Source organism: Elephas maximus, chromosome 17, assembly GCF_024166365.1.
Source record: "Elephas maximus indicus isolate mEleMax1 chromosome 17, mEleMax1 primary haplotype, whole genome shotgun sequence".
Lineage (NCBI taxonomy): Eukaryota > Metazoa > Chordata > Mammalia > Proboscidea > Elephantidae > Elephas > Elephas maximus.
In genome coordinates this window covers 32,490,368-32,508,527 of record NC_064835.1, presented here as the reverse complement: position 1 = coordinate 32,508,527, position 18,160 = coordinate 32,490,368, and the positions used below count along the sequence as shown (strand labels likewise).

The window sequence follows — 18,160 nt, the reverse complement described above, 5'->3', positions numbered from 1 at the left end:
ATCAGTGACAAAATGGAAAGAACTAATCATGACCGCATGGTCCCCCCTGGCTAGCCTACCCTTTCAGTATACCTACAGGGCATGCTGTTCCTTTGCAGGCACTATGGAGCCAGGAAGGGTCCAGGTCAGCCCCCCAGTGGGTCCCCAGAAGGCCGTGGGGTAGCTCTGAGATGTGTCTCATTCTCCTCTGCCTAATTTCCCTCTGCAGGGTAAAGCAGGGCTTCTCAGCCTGGGCTGCAGGGTATGAGTCACCTGGAGAGCCTGAAAGAAGTCCCAGTGCTCAAGCACGACCCCCAGAGATTCCAGCTGAACTGGGCATGTGGGGCCTGAGCATCAGTGTTTTCAGAGGGCTCTCAAGGTGATTCTCCCTGCACGCAGGACAAGGGCTGGTGCCGGATTAAATTCATCTTTTGGGAAGGAGAACATTTTAGGGGAGTCATTGGAGATGAAGGTGGAAAAGTTGCAAGGACAAAGAAAGAACATGGAAAAAAATTCCAATCTACACCCAAACTACATTTAGGCGAGGTATCGGTTTTGTGAAAAGTCAGCCTGAAGGTAAAGGATGCTTTTGTCAGGGAGAAGATTTGAAGTGTGGGACTTTTAAACTTCTAACCTGGGTCTGAGCCTTTGCTCTGCCATTGAATAGCTCTGTGTCCTGTTGTAAGCCACTCAGTATTGCTGAACCTCACTTTCTTTGTCTGCAAAATGGAGACAATAATATCTACCTCACAGGGGTGTAGTCTGGCTCACACGCAGTGGCAAAACATGGCAAAGTGTCTGATGAACTACAAAATCCTATATAGGTGACAGTTGTGGCCGCCGTTGTCAAGGGGTGACAGAAGGTTCCAGGCTAATTTATGTTTTAAAGTGCATTTGCCTTGATACTTGAACACAGAGAAAGCATAACTGTTCTAGCTGGGTCCAAACCACGGCCACAGGATATTGAATCTAAAGCGGCTTTAAAGATCATTATAAATAAATGTTTTAAATTTAGTCTTACTTCCTGGGCACAAATAAACCTTAGAGATTGCAGTCAATTTCAAGAGACAAGCTAGAAGGGTGTTTATAGCATTTAAAGGAAAAAGGCATTCTAGTTTCCTAAGTGCTGGAAGGAGCAGTAATAGACAGGACCTCTTTGACTTTTTTCCTTTGTGCTTGATGCCAGTGCCTGCCCTTTGTGGTACACACACACACACACAGCACACAGAGGTAGAGACACACAAACACACAGAGACACACAGAGACACAAAGACACACATAGACACACACACACAACTCTAATGCTTTTGATGAACTCTGGGTTGCTCTTGGGCTGTGTGTGCCTTATTCAAACAAACGGGAACCAGGGCTGCAAGAGGTCTTCTCTTTCTTTTTCCATTTAATATTAAAAAAAAAAAAAAAAAGATAGCTTTTACAGCCCAGCAGAAGAGAGGGTGAAAGGGAGGGAGCGAGAAGCCCAGGACTTTTGTCTTGCTAATGTACTTTGTTTTGTGGCCTGATGGGTCCTTCAGACAGATTCAGAGCACCTCACAAGTGGCGAGGCGGGAGAGGGGTAAGACAGCTTAAGTGGAAAGCTTGACTGGGGACAAAAGACGCACCTGCAAAGCACAGCCATAATCATCTCCGGAGACCAGGGCCGATGCTGGGAGCTCAATGCCTGGCACCACCTGTATGAGGTCCTGGCAGTGTGCACTTGCCTGGATACCACACTGAATTCATCTCCGAAGATGGAGTTGCTCCTGCAATCAGCCTGAATGAGGCCAACAGCACTACAAACACACTCGCCAAACACAAAAGGACCCCAGGGGAGGGAACGCAGTATAGGAGGTACAGGGGAGGGCTAAAAGCTGAGACACTGAGAGGAGTCGTGAGTTGATCATCCCTAGAGTTCATCTCTAACAAACCAGCTTCTAAACTTAAATCCATATTTTAAGACCAGCATCAGAAATTCTCTCATTGGTTGTTTCTGAGCCTCGTCGGTTAACTGTCATGTCAGTGGTACCCAGGCTGTAGAGATGGTGAACTTGGAAGAGTGCTAATTCAGCAGTTCAGTGGTGCTTTCAGCTGCTTCTTCCATCCTTCCATCCTTCCTTCCACCCATCCTTCCTTCCACCCATCCTTCCTTCCACCCATCCTTCCTTCCACCCTTCCACCCTTCCACCCTTCCTTCCTTCCACCCTTCCTTCACAGTGGATCCCTATCTTGAAATGAAACCTTCTTTGAAGCTCAACATCTCACACAGACCAAAGTAGAGTGACTGTGGATGAAGGTGGAACCCTGTGCTGTGTCTCCTGCACCATCTCCTTAGAGGCCAAGAGCTCCATGAGCCTGGGCTTGATTCTTACAGTTCCTTCCTTTGACAGGAAACTGAGGTTCAGGATGAAGTGATTTTCCCAAGTTAAGCCAAAGGTGCCCTGACCTCCAATCCAATGTGTTTGCCATGATACTAAATGTTATCTCTTAAAATGACATTTACAACATGATGTTAAAATAGATCATCAGGAAAAATGTGATTCAGGCTGTAGAGTGAGCTAATATACCTTCTTTTCACAGCAAAATTAAATACATCCAATTTGGTAAGGAAATAGTAGCAGAAACAGGACTGGCTCAGGGTGAGGTGGGGAGAGGGAAGCAAACAAGAAACAGAAAAGTGTAAAGGCAGATTCATTATGCTGCGTATTTCTTACACAAAACGCTCTGGTCATGATGTAAATATAAATTTTTAGTGGGGAACACAAGATCCTAGGTAATTAAAGATGTGGCCTTGGACCTCCATCTCCTCCATTACCCATGAGGACTTTGAACCAAGTAGTTGCTAAGGTTCTTACCAGCTCTGAAATATTACACTGTGCTACACCATATGCAATGGACACTGAAAACTACCTTCACATTCTGTTGTAGCAAGCATGGGTTAAAGAGAAAGTAGAGAGAAAGAGAGCTGAGGAAGAGAGAATACCTACCGAACTCCTATTCATGCCTCAAGACCCCCCTCAAATGTTCCTTTCTCCATGGAATTGTTCTTTTTTCTTGGTCATATTTTTTTTTCCCACTCCCTTTTTGTTTTCTAAGATTTGTTCACATTCTCATCTTCCTTAAATCAGGCACCATAAATTACTCACTCTTTCAAATCCCCAGAATCTAACACAGTGTGTGGAACAACAAACCTACCATGTCGTTTCGTAAATGAAGATGTCAAGAAATCCTTCTGTAATGTTTGCCAAAACCCTTATTGGCAAAAACCATTTGCTTAAAACTGTTTTATCTTTCAACCAAACCAAGCCCCCTGAATCACCTTTTGAAAAATAAATTGGCATTCAGAAAGTGTGTTAAAAAAAACCTCAGAATGCGGACATGCTGGAATCTTTGAGGTATTCTTTTCATTATTTTCAACAGAGAAAACCCCAACTTTCAACTTTAAAAGTGAGCAGTACACATTTTATTCCCCTCGCAGAGTAACCACTCTAAGTTATATCTTTATAACATTGTTGCAAAATATTTTAAAGCTTCATTATATTTTTACATCTAGAGTCATAAGCCAAAGCTTCTCCCCTTGTATGCTGACAAAATTGAATGGAACAAGGGACTGGTGCCCAGACCTGGTGATGCCCAGACCTGGGGGTCCCCAGCATGGGACGAAGTCACGCCCGACGCCAAAGAAAGCCTGAGTGCACGAGAGAAACAGACTCACCTTCTTTAACACTCAGCCGTGATGACTGGTCTGTGTGGGAGGTTGTATTATAGGCCAGCAGTGAACCTGGAAGGCAAAGAAAAAAACGGATTATAGACAAAAAGATATTCTGAGATCAAGAGTAGGAGACGCGGGAGGGAGGAGGAAAGGCGAATCATTGCTTGGGGGCGCTGAGCTTCTGCTGAGGGTGATGGAAAAGCTTGGAAATGGATAATGGTGATGGCTGACAACATGGTGGACACCCTTAATGTCACTGAATTGTGTGTGAACAATGCTGAAACGGCGAATGTTTTGTTACATATGTATTTACCACAATTCTTAAAAAAAGAGTATAAAATAAAATGAAGAGGGAATAAGAAGAGGAAAGATAGGGAGAAGGGTACGAGAGAGAGATTACCGGAGGGAAAGAAAAAGGCCATGTGATTCATTTATTTTGGAGTGAACCCTACAGGACTGTAATAGCTTCATTGAGTCAGGGTCAGAGTGAATTAGGACTAAAGGCTGGGCTTGGGGGTGGGGGCACGGCCAGTGCCCTTTAAGTTCCCTGTTTATCTGTGTATCATTCGGAAGGTCTCAGGAGGCCACACCACCTCATGGTGAGAACACAGGACAGAGAATCAGGAAACCAGGGTCCTGGATCTGGTTCTGGTTCTGCTACTAATTCGCTGTGTGACCTTGGTACATGACTTTTCATGTCTAGACCTTAATTTTGTCATCAGAAAAATGAAGGGACTGGATCAAAACAGGAAACAGCAACCTTTTTCTATAATAGACCAGATAGTAAACACTTTAGACTTTGAGGGCCACATACAGTCTTTGTCACACATTTGTCTTTGTTTTTGTTTTCAGTTTGTTACAACCCTTGAAAAATGTAAAACCCTTTCTTAGCTCAAGAGCAGTACAAAAAAAAAAAAAAAAAAAAAAAGCCACAGGCCAGAATTGGCCAGATTTGGACTGCAGGTCATAGTTTGTCACACCCTGACCTGGAAGATCATTAAAAGTCCTTCAGCTATGATATTCTTTGTTTTTTTTTTTTACGTACAGATCCTTCTATGGGAGGAGGTGATAGAAGTTGGGTTCATTGTTGGTGGAAGGAGTTGAGAAGTGGATGGGGCGTATGCCCTTAAGAGAATTCAACTAAATGAGAGGAGTAATACATTGGATTTGCCGTCATCCCAGAGTGCTGGTTTACAGTCTTTAAAAATTAGAAGTTAAGGCACTAGTCTAGGCATTTTGAAGGGATGATTTGTTGTTGTTGTTGTTGCATTCTCCCGTCTTTCCTAAGACAGCATTTATACCTGTGTTTAAAGTCAGTTTGCAAGTTTTATTTTGTAAAATTTAGGCATTTTTCAGATCTTCCTTGAGATTCTCCTGAAGAAACCCTAAACAGCCAACAAGAAACCCTAAACAGCCAACAAGACCAGGGCCGGGATCTGCGTTTACAAAGGACATGATAAATCCGTTGCCTTCCAATCGATTCTGACTCGTCGTGACCCTATAAGACAGAGGAGAACTGCCCCATAGGGCTTCCAAGGCCGTAATCTTTATAGAAGCAGACTGCCACATCTTTTTCCTGCAGAGCAGCTGGTGAGTTTGAACCACTGACCTTTCGGTTTGCAGCCAAGCACTTAACCACTACGCTACCAGGGCTCCTTAAAAAACATGACAGGCTTGACTTCTGTGTTTGAAGGCTGGGAAAATCTTTCTAAACAATCCCTTCCCTGCTTCCTGTGAATGAATGGGCTCATTTCAGGGCCAAGACTTGGAAGAGGAGCAGGCAGTCAGAACATTCTGATTTTTTTGTCTCCATGGAAAGGACGCGGGAGTGGAGCTGCTGCCTGGCTCAGCTGTGGGCATTTTGCTGTGCACCTCAGAGGGAATGTGGGTCCTGCTGGGTCAGACAAGGCAGAAAACTTCACAAGAACCATCCAACTGCCTAGAACGCATGAGTCTAGCTCAGGTGACTGTCACTTGGAGCTCTGAAACAGTCCCAGATGAAAACAAAGGGTGGGGAGAGTGAAGACGGCCACATGTCAAGAGTGTGGGGGTGGATACCATTCTAGAACTGAGACAGTCACATGAATGTAACATCCAAGAACCAGCTCATTTTGGTCGTTCCGTTCTCGAGAACATCAACAACAAGGTGGAGCCTGGAGCCGGACAACCTCATTTGAATATAAATTATCATGAAGATGAGAGTTTGGAATTGTTGCTGGTGTTAGTTGCCATGAATTGGAATCGACTCAATGGCAACTGGTTATTTGAATACAGTTGTTGAGAAGGTTAAGTAATGCATATAGAGTGGTCAGAACAGATCCTGGCTCGTACTCTGTGTCTGTTATGGATTGAATTGTGACCCTCCCCCCCCCCAATATTTGCTGTAAATCTTAACCCCTATACTTGTGGTTATAATTCCATTTGGGAATGGGTTTTCTTTGTTATGTTATGAGGTAGTATTAGTGTAGGGTGTGTCTTGAGTTAGCTTCTTTCAAGATATAAAAGGAGCAGATGGAGCAAAGAAGCACAGAACCTGAGCTGGGGGAAGACAGACACCTTGCCACATGAAGATGAAAGGAGCCAAGGAATAGAACCTGAAGAGACATGGACCGTTCCCCAGAGCTGACAGGAGAGTCTTTCCCTAAAGCCAATGCTCTGGTTTTGGACTTCTAGCCTCCAAAACCACGAGAAATTAAATTCCTGTTTGCTTAAAGCCACCCACTTGGGGTATTTGTTATAGCAGCACTAGATAACTAATCCAGTATCCAGTAAATGCTAGCTACTGTTTTTTACTATTGGCAAATCCTTCTCTCCCACAGACGTCACAATTATACACGATAAAAGCCCCTTTATAAGAGCTTGCTGAGCACTAGTCTGGCCCTCTGGCATTGGAGTTATGAATGGGTTCAGCTGCAATGAGAAATAATTCCTATGACTGGAAGAAGGTTAAGAAATGGAACTAAACGTTCCAAGGGATTAGAAAAAAAATCTCAGGAGTAAGACCAAGAATGTCTGCTTCTCTGTCCCCACATTCTCTCCCTCAGGCTAAAGCCTCCCTGCCGGAGCCAATAAAGAAAAATGAGGGCCTCTGTGGAGCAGGCTGCCTGAGCCGTTAGTGCAGATTCAGCCGAGAGCACGGAGTTTAGATAAACCACATTTATTACATTTTCCCCTTGGTGAAATTTCTTCTTTAGGCACAAGTGAATTCCACAGGAAACTCCCAGAAAGCCAAGAGAAAGGGTTGTTTGACCTCTGCAAAGCTTGCATGAAATGCATATTTCATGGTAACCTAGAAAAAGTATTTTGCCCTGAAGACTGTTCCTGGTTCAAGTTTCTTTCCTAGAAGGAGAGACAGCCCTCCCTGAAGAGGTGGGGGGCCCCTGGCCTCTCTCCCGATGGACCAGCATTCCCTCCTCTCCTTGGAGATTTATTTAACCAGCTTCTCAGGCTACAGAGGGTGGTACAGCACGCTCTTTTCCTAAGGGAGCTTGTTCTGGGCCCTAAGATCCTCCTGGAGCCAGGCCTCCTCCAGCTCTGTGGCTTTGGAGTTCTTTCTCCGGGTCTACTGGTCTGCGCCGACTCAGGAGGCTCATGAAGTATGGAATCCAAGCCTGTCCTGACACCAGGAAGGAGGGGAGCCGACACCCATGGATACTTACTATGTGCCAGCCCTATGTCCATTCTCTCATTAAGTCCCTGTGTGAGCCATGCAAAGCCGATACCATGTTATTCCCTCTTTTGGAGATAAGGAAAACAATATTCAGAGAAGTCAAGCAATTTTCCCAGGATCACACAGCTAGAAAGCGCAGGAGGCAGGATTCCTACTCTGGCCTGTCCATCTCTAAAACTTATCCCCTGTCCAGCCACTCTGAAGCCTCCAGGCAAAATTAAAGAAAACTCCAACATGGAGTTGGAAGCCCGATAGTGGTCACCTCTAGGGAGGGAGGAGGCTGGTGATTGAGAGCAGGCACAAGGGGGGCTTCTATTCTACTTTTGAGCTGGGTGGTGGTTATGTGAGTGAGGGGTTCACTTTGTGGTAATTTACCGAGTTGTATATTTATGATTTTTGCACTTTGCTGCATGTTATACGTCAATTAAAATGTTTTTTTAAACTTATTTGTTTATGTATCTATGTATATAATGTGCGTATGTATGTACCCATTACTGTCAAGTTGATTCTGAATCATAGCGACCCTACAGGACAGAGTAGAACTGCCCCATAGAGTTTCCAAGGAGCACCTGGTGGATTTGAACTGCCGACCTCTTGGTTAGTGGCCTTAGCACTTAACCACTATGCCACTAGGGTTTCCATGTACGTATGTGTATCTATTTGTTTTGTGCCTCCTTTTCCCTGAAAGGAGTCTGTGGGTGGCACAAATGGTTACCGGCTTGTCAGCTAACTGAAAGGTTGGCAGTTCGAATCCACCCAGGAACCTTGGAAGACTGGTCTAGCGATCTGCTTCTGGAAGGTCACAGCCTTGAAAATCCCATGGAGCAGTTCTACTCTGCGCACACAGGGTCATCATGAATTAGAATCCACTTGATGCCAACTGGTTATGGTTTTGTTTTTGTTTTTGCCCTGAAAACCATGCAGTGGCTACTCCTGAGACTGGGGTGGTCTTCCCAAAGGAAAAGTATAGGAAAAATAATTTTTCATTTCTGAGTCCTTTGTCACTAGATACAGTACTTGGGGTCTGAAAGAAGACAGAAATGAATGCAGAGACACTTTGCAGGTGTCGGGTAGGGCCCCGACAACAGGGCTTTCTTGCTCTGCATCCCTCCACCTAACCTGCTCTTCATTTGGAACACCTGGCCGGAGGAGAAACTGCCCTGGCCACAAAGTGCTTTGTCTCCTGCCTCATTGTGAACACAGAATTCACCAGCTCCCCCCTCCTCAGTCCATTGAAGCTGTTTTGCCAGCCCCCCACCCCTACCCCCATCTGTCAGTGGAGAAGAGTGAAGTGTATGGTCGGGAAGGGGAGGCTGGGAGGGACAGGGAAACGGGCTCTGTAGTCTTTACACAACGGGCCTGGCTGACTATTGAGTCCACAGGAAAGTGGGCCTTTTGTTCTGCCTGAGTCCTGTTCTGCTTTATGGGTCAGAACCTGGGGCCTGGAATGGATAAGACTTCACCCACTTAATTGCCCAGACCCATCACCTTTGCCCAACCATTTGAGGCTGCAGGTGGGAAGACCACAAAACGTAAAATGTGTTTCCCATTATGTTAAAATTAAAAGTGGGAATCAAGATAGACACCTTCCCAGTGGTCTTCCTGTCACACAATGTATTTCATTCTCTCGTGTCACCGCTGTTTGCCAAGTGCCAGTTTTTCGTACTGTTCACAGGTCAGACACAGACATACGTACAGCATAGAACTCTTTTGTAAAATGAAAGAAGACTCTTTTCCTTCTTCTGCCTCTAGCTACCCCCACCTAGGACCTGTTGGTCTCCCAAACATCCCCCAGCTCCTCCCAGTGGGCCCGCATCTGAACTGCCCACTGGTGAGAGCTCTCACTTCCTTCGAGGTCTCCATTTCCTGCCTGCCTTCTGGAAATATGGCCTCTGCCAAATGGGGCGTGTCTGAGAGAGATACCGGGAGCCACCTATCAGGCCCAGAGGAGGACTGGGTAAGTGCGGTGACAGGTTTGGCTTAATCTGCTTCATTCCAGAGCCTGCATGGAAAGTTTTCGGAAAGCATTTATCTCTTGGTACAAATAAAAACAGAAAATGCTGTGGGAAAAGTGGCCTGGCCCCTGAAGTGGAAGCCACAGGGGAGCGAGGCCAATTCTAAATGGAAATAGGGGACCAGGAGTGCACAGGATGGCTTGCTTCTCTGCATCCCTTCACCCAGGGCTGTGGACCAGGTTTCAGGCTGGCAGTCAAAGGGCCTGAGTCTTAGATGCCAAGTTGCCCTCCACAGGCTGTACACCTATGATCCGATTTTGGAAGCACTCTTGGCCTCAGTTGCTTTGGCTTTAAAATGGGGATTATAAATAGTTGTCAACATGGTGTCCACAAGGGGGCATCCTGCCCACATTGAGTAACACCTGGGGAGATGCAGGCTGAGCCTTGGTGTTAGGAAGACTTCAGAACGGAGTACCACGGGCATCCTTGCCGGCCTCAGCTCCAGCCCCACAGTTCTGCTGTGCATTTCAAGTGGAGGCGATGTGACAGAGGCCGGGGTAGGATACAGCCACTTGGCCTGGGACAGCTGAAATGTCACAGTATGAAGAACAAGTCTTTCCAAAATAAAAGAACCAAACCCACTGCTGTCAGTCAATTCCAACTCATAATGACGCTATAGGACAGAGTAGAACTGCCCCACAGGGTGTCCAAGGAGCAGCTGGTGGATTCGAACTGCCGACCTTTTGGTTAGCAGTCAAGCTCTTTAACCACTGCGCCGCCAGGTCAAAAAAAATCCTAACGCCCCAGGTCATTAGGCAGTATATACAGACGCTCACCCTGCGTAGTGCAAATGGTTGACACAACCAGCTGCTAAACAAAAAGTTGGAAGTTTGAGTCCACCCATAGGCACCTCAGAAGAAAGACCTGATGATCTACTGCTAAAAATTCAGCCCTCGAAAGCCCTATGGAGTACGGTTCTGTTCTGACACAAATGGGGTCACCATGAGTTGAAGTCAACTTTATGGCAACGGTCTTTTTTTTCTCCCAATATAGGGATTCAAAACCCATTGCCATCAAGTCAATTCCAACTCATCGGGACCCTATAGGACAGAGTAGAACTGCCCCATAGAGTTTCTGAGGAGCTAGGGATTCAAGACATTGCTATTTCTCCTCCACCCTGGAAAATACATACACAGTATATAAAATTTACAAGTACAGTTCCCCTCCCAGGCAGCCAGAATAAATACTCAAGCACCTTTGGTGAAAGTATAAATTAGATGCTGAATGAAAGTCTATCCTGCACAGCTTCCCTTTTTCTACTAAAGTCCAGAAGACCAAACACTTTGAGAAGCACAACCACTCTGGACTCCTCTGATAGCTTCACAAGCTCCGTCCACAGCTCCGCTCCATTGGCTCTCACCTACCCTACTGTCATGGCGCTGTCTGTGCTGAGGGTCACAGCCATGTTCCTTCACCTAGTGTCAAAGTGGATATGTTCCAACCCCACCGCCTCCCCCCCACAGGACAAGATGACAAAGCACCAGGAATTAGCACCCCTTCGACTCAGTCCTCCCAACTTCTTTCCCCAAAGTGCTGACCTCCCTGCCTAAGCACAAAACATCCGTTGGAAATAAGTCTGGAAAAACAATAATGCGTTTGAGGCATTTCAGTCGGCAGGAGGGCGTTCCCAACAATTCCCAGCCCAGAGTGCTGACAGTCACCAGGGTAGGGAGGGCAGACACCTTAGCAAGCCAACCCCCACCCGAGAGGGTCCCAGCGTGGGCAGCCTGCACACAGATACCACGCTAGCACTGGTGGGGCTTTCCTCCCAAATTAGAGAGAAGCAGGAGTCAAATCTTTTTTCCTGGAGGTACATGATTTTATGTCTGAGTTCCTCAAAAGGCCTCTAGACTGATGTAATACTAGGCCGGGGCAAGTGTTTTTTTAACCTTAATATGACTATTACCAATTTTGCTTTTGCAGGCAGACATTGTTTTTATATCAATGTGCACACCTCTTGATGTGTAGTTTCCACTCAACATCATATCGCAGAGTTTCCGTGTTTTTCCACAACAATTATTTTAATGGCAAAATAACCTTCCATCTTATGGATGTCCTATCACTATCCAAACATCTCCTGATTCAGGAAAACTGTCCTGCATTTTCAAAGATCTTCCATAGATGTGCTGGATTCCATCCCTTCTCTCTCCGAAAATATGCTCCTTTCTGCAAACTCCATACTTTGACTACCTCATGGCACCTTCCTTTCTATAGGGTCACTATGAGTCAGAATCGTCTCAACGGCGAGGTTCGCCCCCCCTTTATATCTACAAATATGCAAAAGAGAAGAAGACCCTCAATGAGATGATTGACACAGTGGCTGTAACTCTGGGCTCAAACACAGCAATGACTGTGAGAATAGTGCATGTGTTTCCTCCTGTTGTACACAGACAGTGTCGCTATGAGTCAGAACCAACTCAATGGCACCTAACAACAACAACAAAGAAAAAGCAATCCATGCTTTTTCTTACCATGCTACAACCCCAAAATACCAAACCCTCCGGCCTCCACTTCTTCACCACCTGCTCACCCCTTTGTCCTTTATCTCTGCCCTCCAATGGAAAGCCTCCCTGATGGTACCAACGACTTCCTCATCACATTCCTGAGCAGGTGTTTGTCTCACTTCAGTGTCTGTGTCTGGGGCTCATCTGTGACAGGTACTGGTCAGCACTAGCTGGAACCTGAGCTGCCCTGGGCTACTAAGAATGCAGTGCCTGGGGGTCCCGTGGTTTGAATGGACTTTGTCTCCTGGAGTCAGAAGGTGCTTCCACATTCCCCCAACAAAGGCATCTGCTGTAGTGCCCACAATGACAGGGCCACTAACTGTCCAGACCATAATGCTTCTCAGCTCTTTTCTCACAAAGGAAGCAAAGGGGTCAGTGATTCCTGAACCTCCAGCCACAGAGGATGCCGGGGAGAAGCAGAAAAGGTAGAACTGACCAGTGTTTTTGCTTTGCTGGTTTCTCCTTGTTGTTGCCCAACCTCTCTGTGCCTCCCTCCACACCTGCCATGCCTAGTATCATTGTAGCATTCTATCCATCAACGAACCTATTTTTTTTAATTCTCCAAACACTTAAAGGATAAGAAATATAGATTAGAAAATGCTAATTATCCAAAGCTTAAAAAAAACTAGGTGGAAAATTGAACCCCTCTTTTTGAAATGGTTGTGTCTTGGGCTGACCTCATGTTGCAAAAAAAAACTCAGACATGAGATCATTGCTCTGGTGTTAACATACACTGCATCTCCGCACTCCCTCACTGGTTACCAGATGCCTCTGAGGGGTGACCAACCAGATAGCCTGGAGGCACTGGCAGAAACTTTCAAAGGCATTTAAATTTTCAAAATTTTTACAGCCAGTGTATATCCCCGCACCCCATGTGGTACACTGTTGCAGAACAAGATAGAGCATCGCAAAGATGGTGCGTTAAAGTCTCCCCAAGAAATGGAGAGCAAGTAAGGAGCTAACATACTCAGAGCCAACAAGACAAGGAGAGTGGGCATTGTAGGTGCCTTCAGAGGATCTCAGCATTCAAAGGGGACTTAACATCATCTAGAAGTCTCTGGGTGGTGCAAACAGTTAACATGCTTGGCTGCTACCGAAAGGTTGGAAGTTCCAGTCCACCCAAATGCACCTAGGAAGATCTGCTTCTGAAAAAGTAGCCATTGAAAACCCTCTGAAGTTTTCTGAATAAACTGAATGCTTCAAAGGCCAGCGTAGCAGGGGCAGGGGTTTGAGGACCATGGTTTCAGAGGACATCTAAGTCAGCTGGCATAATAAAATCTATTAATAAAACATTCTGCATCCAACTTTGGAGAGTAGCGTCTGGGGTCTTAAACACTAGCAAGCAGCCATCTAAGATGCATCAGTTGGTCTCAAACCACCTGGAGCAAAGGAGAATGAACAACACCAAGAACACAAGGTAATTATGAGCCCAAGAGACAGAAAGGGCCATATAAACCAGAGGCTACATCAGCCTGAGACCAGAAGAGCTAGATGGTGCCTGGCCACAACCGATGACTGCCCTGACAGGGAACTCAACAAAGAAACCCTGAGGGAGTAGGACAGCAGTGGGATGCAGACCCCAAATTCTCTTAAAAATACCAGACTTAATGGTCAGACTGGGACTGGAGGGACCCCGGAGGCCATGGTCCCCAGACCTTCTATTAACCAAAGACAGGAACCATTCCCAAAGCTAACTCTTCAGACAGGGATTGGGCTGGAATATAGGATGGAAAATGATACTGGTGAAGAACGAGCTTCTTGGATCAAGTGGACACATGAGACTATGTTGGTATCTTCTGTCTGGAGGGGGGATGAGAGGCCAGAGGGTGCCAGAAGCTACCCGAATGGACGCAAGGAGAGAGAGTGGAGGGAAGAACTGTGCTGTCTCATTGGAGGGAAAGCAATTAGGAGTGTATGGCAAGGTGTATTCTGGGGCAAGGTGTATGTAAATTTTTGTATGACAGACTGACCTGATTTGTAAACTTTCACTTAAAGCACAATAAAAATTAATTAAAAAAAAAAAAAAAACCCTCTGAATCACTTCTACTCTGACACACATGGGGTTGCCATGAGTCTGAATCGACTCAATGAAAACTGGTTTGGTGAAATCATCTAAACACCCTCCCACCAATAACTCCGGCAAGATTCCCAGCAGCCTCGGGCATTGACAGCATGCTTGCTGCATCCTGAGGCTGCACAACCTGTCTTTGGACAGGACCAGGGCTTCAAACCTTTACAGAGCAGTGTCTCTCAAAATTTATTATACATAAGAATCACCTGGGGATCTTGTTAAAGTGTAGATTCTGATTCAGTATATCTGGGGTGGAAATGCCAATTCTCAGCAGGAAGTCAAACCGGAATGAGCCATTCAAAGACCTGAACAAGACTGACTGGTAGAAAGTTTCTGCATAGAGCAAGCCCAAATCTGCCTTCCTGTAGCTTCAATTCCCTGACCCTAGTACCATCTTTGCAGGCAATAAAGCAACCCTTCAAATACTTGAGGACCGCATTGATACTCTACCTGGCCTGGATTTCTGGGGGAGGTTAAAGTTGAGGTTATCAATGAGCCTAAAAGAATTCCATTTCTATTCTCAGCATACATTTTATATCAAAAGACAGAACCGATAGGATATTGGTGCTAGAGAACCCTGATATTGGATAAATAGTTTGGATAACTGCTTGCTTTCTGCATAAGCTCCCTCCCCAAAGCTTGACGTACCAGGAGAAAGCTTCCAGTAGATTCTAATTCATCTGTCACATCTGCTAGGACCCTGTTTAGCAAGGAAGCATGCAGGTAGCAGCAGCAGCAGCAGCAGTCATGTAAAGGTGGGGTTAGGGAATACTGCAATCAGTAAGGCCTCAACTACCAGCCGAAAGGTTGGCAGTTCGAATCCACCCAGAGACACTTTGGAAGACAGGCCTGGCAATCTGCTTCCAAAAGGTCACAGCCTTGAAAGCTCTGTAGAGCAGTTCTACTCTGCACACACGGGGTCACCATGAGTCAGAATCAACTAGACAACAACTAGCAGCAACACCAACAGGGAGTGCCAGTGACCCAAGGATAAGAGGAAGTTAATACGTAAATTTTCAAAACTTTAACGCTAAATCTACGAATCCAGAGTTTCCTGTAGGAACTTTGAATCATTGCTCAGGAAAACACTGGCCTGGGTAGCCACCTGTATATAATTACAGGGCACCATGGTTTCTGGAAAGGGGAAGAGACTGCCCTTCTCATGGAGGAGTGAGGCTAGCCCCTGGAGACCCCAGGAGGTCACAGCTCTCTGCTTTCTCTCCGTTCTTTATTTTCCTTTCTTCCGCTCTACAGAGGACACTTGACACGCAGGCTTGGGCCTGCCCCTGGCAGGGTCTGCAGGAGTCGCCCTGACCTTGGCAACTTTACTGGCGGCAAGCATCAGTCCAACATAAACCCCTAGCAAGGAATCAGTTTCCTCTCCCTGGGCTGGCTCTGTGGGAAGCCAGTCTTGGTCATGGTGAGGCAGGCTGGGCAGAGCACAGAGGGCCGGGCCTCTGCTCCTGGGCTCCCACAGTAGGCTGTGAAGCTGCCCCCAAGCAGACAGCACACTTACTTTCCCTGAGGTAACTGAGGTGTGACAACAGGACTTCGGTGTTGTAGAGGGAGGTGGCGCGGAGGAAGTCCTCTTTGTTCATTTTACACAGTTCCTTGCCGTCCATGTTCTGGAAGAAGGAGGTGTCGATCTCCATCAGGCCATACTCCTTGATGGCCCACTCCAGCCACTGCCGCACATGCTCCTGCGTCCAGAGCGTGGGGTCTGCAGAGGAGAGGGGCCGGGTTAGCAAGGGCGGCCAGGGCCTTGGCTGCTTCTCTCTGCCTCGGTGGGGAAGCTAGCCCCCTCCCACGTGGTTGTCCCAGCACCCATTCAGCTACACCACATCTAGCCCTGGCCGGACCACTTGGCCCTCTGGAGAGGGGCTTAGACTCCATGCTGTGTACCTGATAGGATGCTCTTTAAAGTGTTCAGAGGGCAATTAGAACTTTTTCCTGATAAATGGTGGCATCGAAGTGAAAATAAGCACAATGCCACCATCCCTAGAAAGAGAAACCATCTGTATTTTAAAAATATTACTGATTTCATGGAAGAACTCAGATCTTTCTAGGGGGGAAATACACACACAGACACACATACACACACACTTTTACTGCAACCCCATCTGTAGTGTTAGTCTTTAACATAAATCCAGTCTGGCTTTTTTCCTTTTCGGGGCAACTGTGCTGAAATTCCTATCAGACTGTCCCAAAAACATTTCTGAAGCTTTTAGGATATTTAAATCCCCAAAGATGAGAAATGGTGTCAGAGAGAGAAAACCTTTGCGCTCTTGAGTGAGCATAAATAACAGGAAGACTGAGGACATTCCACTTCAGAGTCCTCATGGTGACTCCTTCTCAGCTAGGTGCGTGTCTGTGGGGGTCCTCTTGGAGACCTCATGTCAGCCGAGCCCTTCTATCTTACCACTTACCACTGTCTGGATGCCATCCCTTCACTTGGCTACAATTATTAATTACTGAATCCAATAAGCACTTCAGATATGCTCATTATAGGAGAAAAATACCTGGCCCTCGCCCTCAGCAAACACCTGTGTGCTTGAAACAGTCAGAATACAGGGTGGGAAAGCCCACAATGGAGCAACATATTTTGTGGTGGTAATTCAAGGAGTCACAGGAGGAGAGGAATAGCATGGATTTGGAGACAAGGAAGGCTTCAGGAGGAGGTAAGACTTGACACCTCAACGTCTGTCATCAGCCTTCAGCCCCCAGCTTTGACTGGACCTGTGTTTTGGCACGGTTGCCTGGCATTGATATCTGTGCCACCTCTCAACCAAGCCATTGTGTCTGTGGCCTCAGCAAGATGAGAACCCGGATCTAGTGATCGGGGAGTGAACAAGTGGAAAGAAGTAAGGTTTCGGGGTGTCCCTCATAACCTGTGGCTGGGCTGCCAGAGGCAAGCTCCCCAGCCCTTTGACTCAGAGCTTTGGCTGACTGCCCTTGTCGCCTGGACTCTGGGCTTTGCAGGGCCCAGCACAGGCCTACGCACAGGAGTGTTGTTGTATCTACTGGACATGGAGGAGCTGACAAGATGAGGGGTTAGGAGAGGAGAATTTGGGGTCTCAGGCTGCTAGGATGTTGAAACATCATACCAATAATCTAGTATTAGTGATAGCCCAAACTTTAGGTGCTTACTCTGTGTCGGCTGCTTGTGAGTCCTATTTTTATTCACCAAGAAAATGTTGCAAAATGGATTTTATGCAGGGCTTTGAACTGGTTCATTCTGGTTTGAACCCCTGCTGAGAATTTGCGTTTCCACCCCAGATATACTGAATCAGAATCTACATTTTAACAAGACTCCCAGGTGATTCTTATGTATAATAAGTTTTGAGAACTACTGCTCTACTAGTGGTTCTCCGAATTGGTCCCTAACCAGCAGCAGTAACATCCTCTGGGAACTTGTTAGAAATACAAATTCTCAGCAGGGGTTTGAACTGGCCCGAACTGGCTGGAAGCCCTGGTTTTGTTGTCCCCATTTTGCGATGGAAATTGAAGTCTTAACAGGGTGAGTCGCTAGCCCAAAGCCCCACTGCTGGCAAGTGCTGAGCTGGAATCTCAACCAGTCTTCACAGGACTTAACTTGGTTGGAGAGGTAGGCCTCCTCCGAAACAAACAAACAAAAAACCTAAACCCGTTGCTGTCGAGTTAATTCTGATTTGTAACAACCCTATAGGACAGAGTAGAACTGCCCCATAGGGTTTCTGAAGAGTGGCTGGTGGATTTGAACTGCTGGTTAGCAGCCCAGCTCTTAACCACTGCACCACCAGGGCTCTGGTCTCTCCCCAGGCACCTCAAATCTCACCTTCACACAATCCTGGCTTCTCTTAACCTTCCCTTAGGCCCCAAACCAGAGCTCCCCATAAAGGTTCATTGCTCAAGTATATAACCTTCTCTTTCTCAGGTTAAGTTTCTTCTTTGTTCTATTTATCCTCTCTTACTCTCCAGAAGCACTCAGGCGTAGGCATGGACCACTGGTAAATGGAAATAATTTTGCAACCATTTCAGAATTCTGAAGAAATGTCTTGAGGAGAGCTGGATTACACGGCATATTCTCTCATCTGATCTCCTTCACGTCTCCTAACTCCTCAGTTCTCATGTTTAATTTTACACTGTGTATTTTATTTATTTTATTATTTCCTCCCTTGCTTTGGGCTCTCTCACAATATTATTTCTTTCTCTCGGCAGACAATGAATTATAAATCT

General features: G+C 46.3%; 1 protein-coding gene across 2 annotated transcripts in view; it reads right to left on the bottom strand.

Annotated features, from left to right (window-relative positions):
* FLI1 (Fli-1 proto-oncogene, ETS transcription factor) overlaps positions 1-18,160 on the bottom strand; it is a 145,090-nt gene that overhangs the window by 31,016 nt on the left and 95,914 nt on the right. For both annotated transcript variants that reach the window (XM_049857594.1, XM_049857593.1), the window contains exons 4-5: positions 15,462-15,665; positions 3,689-3,754 (exon numbers count right to left, since the gene is read on the bottom strand). In XM_049857594.1, the coding sequence (XP_049713551.1) occupies positions 3,689-3,754; positions 15,462-15,665 (270 nt within the window). The remainder of the gene's footprint in view (positions 1-3,688; positions 3,755-15,461; positions 15,666-18,160) is intronic.